Raw genomic sequence first — 11,352 nt, 5'->3', positions numbered from 1 at the left:
CTTTATACCACAGATCCGTTGTAGCCTATCCGTTCGTGTATCATCCCCCTCACGTCCACTGTCATTCACGCGCTCAGGACCGTTTACCCATTTACCCCTCCCCTGCCCAGTATACCACCTTCCGGATCGGATCGCTCTCGCTCTGTCTATGTATGCTTACCCCTCGATATCCCTCTCCGACACTCTCGGTGCCATATACCTCGGAACGCCTTTTAATGTGATGCCCCCTGGCCAATGCCATCCCCTATATTCTAAATACTCGCAGCCCTGTGCCGGCCGCCCGAGCCGTCCAAGTATACAACGTCGACACCGCATCCGCGATAGGCACACGCCCTAAAGAAACACTAGGGCACGGCCGCAAGGGGCAGCGCGGGCGCCCCTGCGGCCTGCTTCGCGCGCAGAACTTGATCACGAAGAACCATCATGGCCTGCACGTCCCGCTTCCACGCGGCGAGCTCCCCGCCCCACCCGCCGATGCGTCTGTGCTTCCCGCCGGCGAGCACGCCATCGACGCGGAACGGCTCCGCGTACCGCTTGCGGATGACCGAGTGGTTGCTGAGGCACCTGCGCGCGCACAGAAGGAAATTAATGGGCGTCAGCCTCCGGCCTCCCGTGCACGTCTGTGAACTTCCGAACGACAGATCGTCTCCCGGAGCCGCAGCCGCGGCCGCGCTGCGGCGCGGAGATGAAGCGGGCGTGCGCAGCGCGTGGACGAGGGAAGCGGAAGCAGGGGGGTGGGGTATCATGAGTATATCATATATCACGTACCACCAGATGATGCTGTCGCGCGAGAAGAACACCTCCCGCGCCCTCTCCTCGCACCCCGGGCTGCACGGAGGCGCGAGCCGGAACAGACGGATGGCGGTCCGCCAGCACAGCCGCGGGAAGTAGAGCAGCAGCGGCGGGTCCAACCCTGCAACATAGTGATAATTTTGCGGCCCCGGTGGGGTCAGCTGCAGCTCGGGGGGCGTGCTGTGGGGCATGGGCGAGGCTTACAGATGATGTCCGTGGCCGCATCGGTGATGAGCCCCCCAAGCTTGTTGGTGTAGTTTCCGTCGATGACCCAGCCGTGAGGGGTTTGGTCGAGTGCAGCGCGGACCTTCGCGCAGAACTCGTCGCGCGTGGCTTCGCGCCAGTTAGGGCCCCAGTAGAGGGTGTCGAGCGAGATGAACGGCAGATTCAAGACGGCGGCAAGCTCTGCGCCGAGCGTGGACTGCGTAGAAGAACTTCTTCGAGCAAAATCTCTGGAACGGCGAGAAGGGCAACGCGTACCTTTCCAGTTCCTGTGCCGATGTGTGAATGGGCTGCACTATTGTGGTCGAGCGAACGTAACACGTACCGCTATTCCCTACTATGTGAACGCGGAAATTGCCTGCGGCATCCCCGAGCAGGGGAGGTGGCGCTGCAGGAGCCAATTTAGTAGCTGGTCCTCCGAAAGACGATGAACCGAGGTATACATTGGACCAACGCGGACATTTGGCTGGTCTCAGACAGCCGGCGACGATGACGGTGGGTTCAACGCAACAGCCAGAACCATCAGCTCTTCATGCGCGTATATATCCCCCAGCAACGGGTGCTGGTCGGAGTCAACCTTGACGTTGGCCCCGGGACCGACGAGTCGGAGCACGCGCGAGGCTGTGCGTCCGCCGAATTTTGGCCCTCGGGTGCGGGCGTTGTCTAGATAGCACAGCTGGGAGAGCGGCATATCAAAAGCTTCTAAGGAGCCGTGAGTCCCGAGGTCGAGTGTTCAAGTCGCATTATTGTCATATTTACGTGTTCACTTTCCATCCGATCCCTTGGCGGTCTACTCTCCCAGTCTGAACGCATTTGATAACGATGGGTTGAGGGCGTGACGAAAATATGAGAGTTGACGCAAGAAGCGCTTTGAATATTTTGTACATGGAATATGATGATAAAGTAACTTAGTGAGGACTACTGTTAGTACGAGGCCGAGTCGAGACTATCTACGGTGATGATGGTAGCAAGTATACATACGCGTACATTAGGCTATTTTTGTTTGCTACTAGGGAGAAGGACACTAGGGATTATATGGTAGACGGGTACCGTAGCGAAAGGGCCCCGGCCTAGGCAGGGCCCGCCGTGATTAGTGTAAGCTGAGGTAGGAGGAGAGAATGAGGAGGCGGGCACGGATGCATGACAAGACAGGAGCCGCGAGCAGAGCGTGCATGTGCCAGAGGATGTCGGTCTTCAGCTCGATACGCCTCCGGGGCGGAGCTGCGCTCAGAGGTTGTGTTGTTCGATATATCGCATAATTATCAGCGACGCGAGCAGCTCTGCAGGATCATGCGTTAAAAAACGCGTCACAATCAAAGGCCGGTCGAGGAGAGACGTACCGCCGACGAGGTGAGGGTAGGCCTCCTCCACAGTGAGCATACAGCCCGACGAGCCCGAGTACTGAGGTTCTCCGGCGGGCTTCATGCTGTAGGTCGCGATGTGGTACCCGCTCCTAGCATTTACACACTGAACAAAGAAAACGCACACCCACGTCAGTATTGACGTCAACCCTAATCACGCGTAGAGCCTCACCTGCCACTCGCCGTTGGCCTGCAGGGTCCAGCGGTAATCCTGACCGTCGGATGCCCGGAACTTGCGCGCCCTCGAGCTGTGGCGCGCGCCAGACGCGTCAGTCAAAATTTCCTTGCATACACATGTCACGGACACGCACCTCCCCGACTTGGCCAGGTAGTCGCCCATCGGGACGTGCGCGCCGTCGCCGATTTTGATTGTGCCCAGGGCGTTGCTTGCGGGAAAGTCGAGGGTGGCGAGTGGCAGGAGGTAGCCGCCACGGCCGGCGCCGGACGCGCGCGAGGAGAGGTCGTATATTACATAGGCAGAGTGCGTCGCGTCGTTGAGGGTCTGCTTGAGGCTGAGGTGCATGCGGTTGTGGAGGTCGACGAACTCGGAGCCGGTGACGCGGCCGGTGGTGTCCTCGAGGAAGAAGGGCATGCCGAAGGTGGTCATGGTGGTAGATGTACGTGGGTGCGGGCGGAGATTGTTCAGAGGGTGGCGGGGCCTCGAGGTCAAGGAGGCAGTATCGGAAGAAAGGAGTGCGGCGGGTGCGGGACACAGGGGTCGCGTGCGGATATTAGGACAAAGCTAGTAGGATGAGGACAGCGAGCGGTAAGGGGGAGACAGGGGAGGCGTCGTGCGAGGGAAAATTAGGGGCGGAAGTAGGAGGGCGTGAGGAGGGGGCGGGGAATATATAATGGAGGGTCGAGACGAAGACGAAGGAGGGCAGCTCGCCGTGTCGCGATCGGAGGACGTTGTCTGAATTGGCGCGGCTGCTGGACCCGGACAGGCTAATCTATATATGGCGAACGCCCCCTCCGCCCCTTGCGCGCACACAACCTCCGCCAATTTCCATCGTCCGCCCACGATCTCCCCTCCTCTCGCCGCCGACGGCGATAGCGATGACGACCATCGCAATATTCAACCACCCCTCTCGCCAACGTCTGCACATCCTCCTGCCCGCTCCTCGCTCTTTTCAACCCATCACATACATGACCAAGCACTATACGCTAGTCCAGATCACCCCCCTCGCGCCCGATACTGGCAACGGAGGACGCTTGGTGCCTTGGTTTAGCACATCGAGGGCGCTGAGCTGGCGTCACCGCCGACCTCGAGGACACGAAACAAGGCGAAACAGCAGCAATCGCCGCACCGCAGCCGCATGTCACCGTCCCCCGTCGGCCCGACGGCGCACCCTCGATGCCGCCCGCCAGGGTCGGGCACGGGCACGGAGTGCCATGACGATCTGCGCCGTTGCATTCCGACTCGCCCTCCTGAAACACGACGGACCATGCGCTCCCCCGCGGGCCTCCTGCGTATGCCTCGCCCGGGTATATTTACGCCGCCGCCCGTCTGCGTACACAACTGTGTCACCCGCGCGCCGTCACGTCATTCATTCCTCCGCGCAGCTTCTCCACGGAGGGTGGCTATAGTGCGTATTAGTGCGTGCATCCTTCCTGTTGACCATGACAGCGGCTTCGGAGGCGCACCGTGTCGCCATCACATCCTGCCGCTTCATGTGCCCCCACTTTCGGTGCGTGATCGTGCGAGACGCAGCGCGCAGCGCGGGAGAGCGCGGGGCTGGCAGCACCTTCCTTGGCGGATGTACCCGAGTCGTTTCGTAGACGCAGATCGTCGCGGAGTCGACCTCCATCACGTTCCAAGCACCAGCCCGAGCAGTTCGGACTCCTCACCACTTGATATATCCTTTCAAGGCCCCTAACTGCGACGCGGTCGCGCCGACCCCAGCTCCTTCTGGCATAGGGCGGGCCCTCTTCATGCCGTCGCGCGAGTGCTGCTGCGTGGCCATGCTGTGCCCGGCCTTCACACCGCTGCTCGCGGTCACCGCAGTGGCCGCACGGCATCTGCGACCCTGCACAGGTACCCGCGCCGCGTAGCTCGGCTGTAGAGAGGAGTGAGTCAAGCGCGCTGTGCGCAGCGACGGACCCATGCTAGCTGGATGGGCGGGGTTGCTGCATTTGTGAGCCGAGCGCCGTGCTCGTCGATCCAGACTCTGGACTCTGTAATGATGGGCTCCCCATCGACGTCGTGTAATCGCCATTTGACGGGTCTCCTAGTGGAAGCGACGGCGCACCTGGTGGGTCCGATTGAAGCAGTTCGCGAACTACCGAGCTATCGTGGATAAGCTTCGCGGCCGGCGGTGGTAGAACTTGAAGTTTCACCTATACTTACTGCTGGAGGCTAACCAAGCAAATCTTCGAGAAGGTACATACCACCAGGAGATAGACCAAGGAAGGCAAGTGCTGTATTCGAATTCTCTTCATCTCGCCGTTTCAGCCGTCTTCGGAGATCCAGTGTTAGTTTGAGCTTCGTTATATACCGTTGTTTCGAGCATGTCTTCCAGTCCCAACCTGTCGATCAAGCTATCGTTCTGCGGTTTGAGCAAACCCAAGTGTCGCATAGAGAACAAAGCATCCCTGAAAACGCTAAACATGACATCTTGCGGCGCAAACGCGGAGCGGCCGATGCTGCATACAAGACCAGGAAGCACGACGTGATCATAGAGCGAAAAACAACAAACGTACAGACATAGCACAATCCATTCAGTCCCGTCCCCACCGCGCGCCCGGACGGTCCCTCCTAGCGTTCTCTTCCCAGCGAAGGCGGTCCCGCTCGCGCTCCTTGTTTCGCTCCTCTTCGCCGTACTCCCGTTCGTCCACTCGCCGACGCACTGGCGAGGTCCTCGACCGGCTACGCACACGTTCTATATCTCCACGCCGCCCATGTCGGTCCCGCGAATGCTCCCTTCGCCGCGGAGACCGCGACCGCTCACGATCCCGAGAGCGATGGTGCCGCCGCGGCCCTTCATCGTCGCTGGACGCATCCTCCCGCCCGCGGTGCCGCTCCGCGCGTTTCAGTTCCTTCTTCTCCTTCTTGAGCCGCTTCTCCTCCTTCCGCTGCGCCTTGCGTTTCCGACGCTCCTCCTTCTCCGGGTCCAGCTCGTCGAGCCCCGCGGTTGCCCGCGGGGGGACAGCGATCGCGTTTGCGCCCGTGCCCGTCCCAGAGCCGCTGGCCGCCGCTGCCCCGGCGGGTTTCGCTCCGGGGCCAAAGCCACTGGGAGCCATGGTTAGCACGAGAATGGGGACGCGTTGGGGGCGGGATGGAAGACGTACAGTGCGGCGGCGATGGCCTCTGCTTCGGCCTCCTTGATCTTCCTAATCTCTTCTTGTCGCTCGGCCTCCGTCTGGTCCGCGTCGCGCGAGTACCAATGGATGTCCTTGTTCTTCTGCCACCGTCCAGTCGGCGCGTTGATACTGTGCCCAAGGTAGTTCTAGGGTCCATGACATGTCAGACTTTGCTCTATACGCGACGAGGGAGTGAGAAGCCGTACCTCACGGTCCTTGTCCTGCGAGACGTCTGACCATTTGAATTCAGCCTGGCCGCCACGAGTGCCTCCGCGCACGGGTTCAAACATCAGAGATACAAACACTCAATCCAGTATACTCAGCAGTGAAGTTATGAGCGCGGCAAGCCGAGAACGTGACGAGCTTGACGGGAGAGAGTGGTAGAGGAGGGTAGAGGTCGTTCAAACGTACGTTGGCGGCGCCACCAGCGGCCAGCAACGAGCGTCTATGACACCCATACTCCCAAAATGGTAACTAGGAAAGACCATGGCCACACCGAGCGTGGACGTCACACAAGAAGCTGCTCACGTTTTGGATCTACGTGTCGAATGCTACGCACTCATGTAACGTAGATGTAATGATATGCAAAGTGACCCCATGGTCAGTAAGATTGCCATAATACAAAAATCGCTCGCGGATCTCAAGTAATCTGATGAGGTCCTGCCCTCGAACTCTCGTTGACAGATTTTCATTACGGGCTCCGGCCAAAACAACACCGACAGCATAGCCGTGAGTACACACAAGTCCATATATTGTCAAGTGAGACCGTATGCAAACGACTATACCAAGCTGAGTCACCCCACTCTTGTACATGTGCGCACCCCGACAGCAACGTGCAAGCTACAGAAAAAGAGCGCAGCAGGCCGACCGCAACAGAGGACACAGGTGTCGTGAGATATATGTACAGTACTCACGACCGCATAGATGCGCCCAGCCCGAGCTTCGTCTTCTTCATAATAGCAGTGAGCGGGGCATCCAGCCCACCCGAGAGACCGATGCGGTCTCCGTCGGTCCAGCCCATAGCAGCCAGCATCTTGAACCCCATGTTCGACGCTCCAATCTTCGGTGCCTCCTGCGTTGGCCAGATGTCAGCGAGCATGCCTCCGCGAGATGGGAAGGATCACTTACTTTGCCAACTTCCTCTCCTTCCCGATGTGTCGCGAGCGACATCGTCTTCGACCTGCCCTTGCCCCCGCTGCCCGGACCCTGCCAAGCGCCGCCCGTCGCCTCCCGCAGTATGCGTCGAATCTTCCCCTCCTGGATGCCAACCCCGCTCTTCGACGTCTTCGTGAGCGTGGTGTAGCGCGTGTTGCCCTTGCCCTTGCTCTGGCTCTTCAGGTTGAACGCCATGGCAAGCTGGTGTACCTGCGCCCGCGTCTCCTTGTTCGCCGGCGGGAGTGCCATCGTGTTACTGCCACCGATGTCGGCGAGGAAGCGCCGGATTTGCTGCTCGAGCGAGACGAGGTCGGTGACGCGGTTCGGGAGGTCGGCGTCGGCGTCGGCGCGCGCCGCAGCGAGCATGGCCTTGCGCCCCTTCTTGCCGCCTTTGTGCTGCGCGAGGGGGTCGGCGGCGAGTTGCATTCGCTCGAGAGCGCGCTTCCTCTTGTTCTCTGCCTTCTTCGCGCGGTCTTTCTCCCATTGCTCGCGAAGTTCGGGAGGCATGTCTTTGTCCTTGGCTCGTTCTGCGGATATGCGTGAGAATAAGCCATACCGCTATCAGAGAGTCACGTACTGGCAGGCGTCATGGAGTCGGCGAACTTGTCGCTTTCGGCCTGGAACGTGCCGTCCCGAATTGCGCTGAAGAGCTTCTTTTTCTCTTTCCTGTTTCTGGACTGCAGGATGTCCTGGTTCTCCAGGAGGATTGCCTGCACTGTAGTGAGTCGAACAGATTCGGAGGTATTGGCACTCGCACGAACCTCGATGGTGTCGATGAAGTCTTCATCATCGTCCGCCCATGTCATTTGTACCGACATGGCTTCGTCGCTGGAATCATCTGAGTCTTTGGCTCGTGCTTTACCCTTCCCTTTGCTCGTACTGGAGCGTAGGCGTTCCAGCCTCGCCTGGAACCCGCGCTTGGGAGTCTCTTCATCGTCCGAATCATCCTCCTCATCGTCTTCATCTTCGTCGCTTTCTTCGTCATCCTCATCTTCGCCCTCCTCGCTGTGTCGCACTTCTCCACTACCCTCACCTCCAGCATTGCCCCGGCCGGCTTTGCTACTACGCGCCGCGCCTTCGTCCTCACTTTCGCCGATGAGTTCCGCCTCCCCTGCCCGTATGATGGCTTCGATTTCATCATCTCCACTCTCGCTCTCGGACTCGCTCTCGGACTCGCGGTGACTTGCAGTAGGCCCATTGCGCGTCTTGCTCGCACCAGCCTCCTCTTCCTCTGCAGACTCCGCTCCGCGCACAGGCTCCTCTTCGTCCTCCTGCCTCATGCGTTCCATATCCGCGACGTCGTCCATCGTGACGTGCTGCGAGCCCTCCGCGCTCATGCTGTACGCGAACCTCTTCATCGCTGCGAGGTCGATACCCTCGTCGATCTCCATGTCGCCGATTCCGGTCGACAGCTCCTCCACGCCGTCCTCCTCGTCCGAGTCTCCCCAGTTCACGTCCGAGTCCCCGCGGCGCTGCTCGTCGCGGCGCGGGTCTACCTCGTGCAGCAGCGCCTCCTCGTGCATCGCGCCGTATGAACCGAACCCGCGCAGGGGCTTCCGCCGGGCTTTGCGGGAGTGCTTGAGCAGCGAGCGGGGCGTGCCGACGGGGTGGAGGCGGCGGGCTACTCTCCCGGGCGTGGCAGTGTCGAGCGAGCTGAACACGAAGTTGTCGAATAACGGTGGCGGGGGGAGGTCTGCTGCGTCCGGAGCGACTCCGATCTCAGAAGGCTCTGGCGCGGGCGAAGGCTCTTCCGGGAAGAGCGTGTCCAGCGATAGTTGGAAAGCAGGAGTCGGTTGGCCCGCAGGGTGCCCACCAGCTGCTTCCGGTACGTGTGGTTTCGAAGGGGCAGTGGAGCCGATGGGAAGCCCTGTAATGATGGAGGTGGTGGGTATGAACGCCGGCGTTATGGGTTCCGTAGGGGCAGCAGGGACGGGTGTGGGTCTATCGTGGCGAGGATGAGGGGCAACGTATACGATGACATCGTCATCGTCGCTCGCTTCGCCAAGAGTACCATGGAGTTGATTTGTTGCAATTTGCTGACCGCGAGCGGCAGACAGAATGGCCATGGGGGTGGTATCGACGAAGAATGCCGTCTCTTGCTTCACGGAGACGGTCTGGGAAGCTTTCGCCGATGCGCCTGCAGCTCTGCCAGCATCGACAGCGGCTTGAATCTTCCCGATGTCAGCAAAGTCGAATTCCTCCAGCTCTTCTTCGCCGCCAGAAGAGTGGGCCACATTCTCCGGAACCGCTTTGAATATGCGCGAGACGGAGTCGGCCGTAGGGACATGGCTCTTCTCGTCTCCATCCACTATGCCGGATATTAGCGAATGTACGTTCCATAGCGACCGCACGACTGACCGGCTGCTTCCACGACAGGTTGGAATATTTCTTCTGTCTGAGTGAACAGCGTCGCAGTATGTACAGACCGCACGAATTTGATCGGTTTGAGCAAGTTGTTGCTCTGGTACAGTTGTTTTGACAATGGTGCACCGGGATTGAAACTCTGAGGTTTGCCGTACATCTGCCGTACGCCGTTTGGGATGTTGCTTTCACCCCGACCCAATCCGCGTGGGGAGGAGTGCCCTCTCTGTGGGGTGTTGGTTCCGGTCCCGGAGAGGGAATACGCGCCTCGCCCGCGTCCTCGAGCGCGGGGGCCTCCAAAGCCTCGAAAGTCGCCTGCGCTGGGCGGACTATCTGAATTAAAATTGAGCTATTTTGTCCCAGATTTTGAGTCTAGTGATACTGATAGAAAAGACGCACTGCTGGGCCATTGTTGGATAGGAAAATCGAAGTCGTCCAGGGTAACGTATGCTTGGCCGCCTCCGCCTCTACCTCGACCATTTCCTCGGCCACCAAAAGCACCGCGTCCTCGTCCCCTGGATTGGTCAGGATTAGACCCGCGACGACCTCCGCGTCCGCGACCTCCTCTTGCCATAGCTTAGTGATACACTTGTGCAGGAACTTGTATGGTGAATAGCGATACAGAGATGAGCGCTCTAGATCCAGACAGACCGGTAGTAGATGTACAGTTCACAGAAAGCAAGTAAGCAAAATGCGATGAGAACAGAGCTGGAGAAAGAGAGTCGGGTCGAAGTCAACGTTGGGCTCGCGGGGCACTCTACCGAGCCGAATCTGACTAGTGGAGATCTAGGCGCCAATGGCGTCGGAGCGGGCGCCTAGGCCACGACGCCGCCTGACGTTGCGCTGCGGTAGATCCTGCGGCAGACCACCACTTGAACTCGTTCCCACTGTGCTCTCAGTAAACTTGCTTTCTAAGCGTAACAGATGCAGTCTGAGCAGCTTCTTCATGACCGCGTAAACCTGGCGCGGCTCGTTCGCAGACTGGAGAAGACTGTTTCGAGCCAGACATGGCCGGACGAAGTGGCTGAACCGTATCCCACACCGACGTGGATCACTACCCGGCGGACCTTGCAGGTATATCTTGACCACTCCAACTCCACTGTTACAGGGTAATGGACTCGATCACGCAGAAAGTGAAGCACGCGCGCAAACTGTTGCAAAATGTGGAATCAAACGAGGATGCTAGTGATTCGTAAGTCTATGTCAAGCCTCATTCCGTGCCACGGACTAATTGGCAACCTCGACACCATAGTTCCTCACTACGGCGATATGATGACTACCGTAACGCTTTGGATCGTCTGGAGATCATTGTAGCCGAAGCAGATAAAGTGTGTACCCTCTTTCCAATGTTAGTTGCGTTTGCTACTCATTCATGCACCGCTAGCGGCATTCCCTCAAAGTGACACGACCGGAACCAATACTACCTTCCATACCCCCTCCTCCCATTGTGGATCAAATTCTTCCCCCGGAGATCACCGCAGACCCACAGGATCCCTCCACGACACTCCTCCCGGCGGAACCGACTTCGAGCATCGCCACTCACGAACTACTTCTCAGCCCGTCAGACCCAGAACTATTCTCGAGGGGCCCTATCAATCCGGCAGAAACACTACTCCCGCCCTCCCTCCCCGCGACATCCGAGAAGTCCACTGCCCAAGCCGCGCCAGCATTCTTGCAGAACTCCGCCTCGTTGCACGAGGAACTGTCGGCTCAGCTCGCGCAGATGGCCACCCAGCTCAAGCGAAACGCCATACATTTCGCTGACGCGCTTGACAAAGACAAGGCGGTCGTGTTGGACGCGCAAGAGAAACTGGAACGCAACCACGACGTTATGAGCAAGGAGAGAGTGCGGCTACGGGACCATCAGTCGAAGAGCTGGGGCACGACATGGATAACTATGCTCAGCATCGTCGTTGCACTGGTCGGATTCCTTCTTACTTTCTTTGTCATACGTTTCACTTGATGGTTTTCAGCTCTATCTGTTCGTCATGGCCACGTTGTATACCTTGGGTTTACGCATTGGACTTATACATGCATCTTACACGGCAGACGCTGGTGAAGCAAGCAAAGATGCGACTTGGTATTGGCTTCGTCGGCCCGCGGTGCAGTGCAGCATCGGCGGTTCGGTATGGCCAAACGCGTTCCAAACTTCGTCCCGAGT

At 59.1% G+C, this 11,352-nt stretch overlaps 5 protein-coding genes across 5 annotated transcripts; 1 reads left to right on the top strand and 4 right to left on the bottom strand.

Moving 5' to 3' along the window:
- Positions 1–344: 344 nt before the first annotated feature.
- On the bottom strand, positions 345–1,514 carry TRAVEDRAFT_56051 (uncharacterized protein; the record flags this gene model as incomplete). The annotated part of the gene is made up of 7 exons (XM_008035771.1): positions 1,458–1,514; positions 1,340–1,402; positions 1,273–1,283; positions 997–1,213; positions 769–913; positions 420–564; positions 345–386 (listed from the first exon to the last, which is right to left on the bottom strand). Exons 1-7 carry the CDS (start codon positions 1,474–1,476, stop codon positions 345–347), a joined length of 642 nt encoding a protein of 213 aa, XP_008033962.1. The 5' UTR covers positions 1,477–1,514.
- Positions 1,515–1,846: 332 nt separating this feature from the next.
- TRAVEDRAFT_141217 (uncharacterized protein) lies at positions 1,847–2,982 on the bottom strand (the record flags this gene model as incomplete). The annotated part of the gene is made up of 4 exons (XM_008035988.1): positions 1,847–2,294; positions 2,355–2,481; positions 2,548–2,623; positions 2,681–2,982. The coding sequence occupies 4 exons, from the start codon at positions 2,980–2,982 to the stop codon at positions 2,242–2,244; spliced, it is 558 nt and encodes a 185-aa protein (XP_008034179.1). The 3' UTR covers positions 1,847–2,241.
- Positions 2,983–5,617: 2,635 nt separating this feature from the next.
- Positions 5,618–5,965, bottom strand: TRAVEDRAFT_114214 (uncharacterized protein; the record flags this gene model as incomplete). Its single annotated transcript, XM_008035987.1, has 2 exons — positions 5,618–5,821; positions 5,882–5,965. 2 exons carry the CDS (start codon positions 5,963–5,965, stop codon positions 5,618–5,620), a joined length of 288 nt encoding a protein of 95 aa, XP_008034178.1.
- A 620-nt stretch (positions 5,966–6,585) lies between these two features.
- TRAVEDRAFT_56048 (uncharacterized protein) lies at positions 6,586–9,765 on the bottom strand (the record flags this gene model as incomplete). The annotated part of the gene is made up of 6 exons (XM_008035770.1): positions 6,586–6,747; positions 6,804–7,357; positions 7,408–7,540; positions 7,592–9,138; positions 9,189–9,524; positions 9,591–9,765. The coding sequence occupies 6 exons, from the start codon at positions 9,763–9,765 to the stop codon at positions 6,586–6,588; spliced, it is 2,907 nt and encodes a 968-aa protein (XP_008033961.1).
- A 297-nt stretch (positions 9,766–10,062) lies between these two features.
- TRAVEDRAFT_160654 (uncharacterized protein) lies at positions 10,063–11,238 on the top strand. Its single transcript, XM_008035986.1, has 4 exons — positions 10,063–10,265; positions 10,322–10,383; positions 10,444–10,519; positions 10,576–11,238. The coding sequence occupies exons 1-4, from the start codon at positions 10,116–10,118 to the stop codon at positions 11,152–11,154; spliced, it is 867 nt and encodes a 288-aa protein (XP_008034177.1). The 5' UTR covers positions 10,063–10,115; the 3' UTR covers positions 11,155–11,238.
- Positions 11,239–11,352: the final 114 nt, after the last annotated feature.

Source organism: Trametes versicolor, assembly GCF_000271585.1.
Source record: "Trametes versicolor FP-101664 SS1 unplaced genomic scaffold TRAVEscaffold_2, whole genome shotgun sequence".
In the NCBI taxonomy this organism is placed as follows: domain Eukaryota; kingdom Fungi; phylum Basidiomycota; class Agaricomycetes; order Polyporales; family Polyporaceae; genus Trametes; species Trametes versicolor.
Note: the sequence above shows the minus strand (reverse complement) of the source record. Positions and strands in the feature narration are given on the sequence as shown.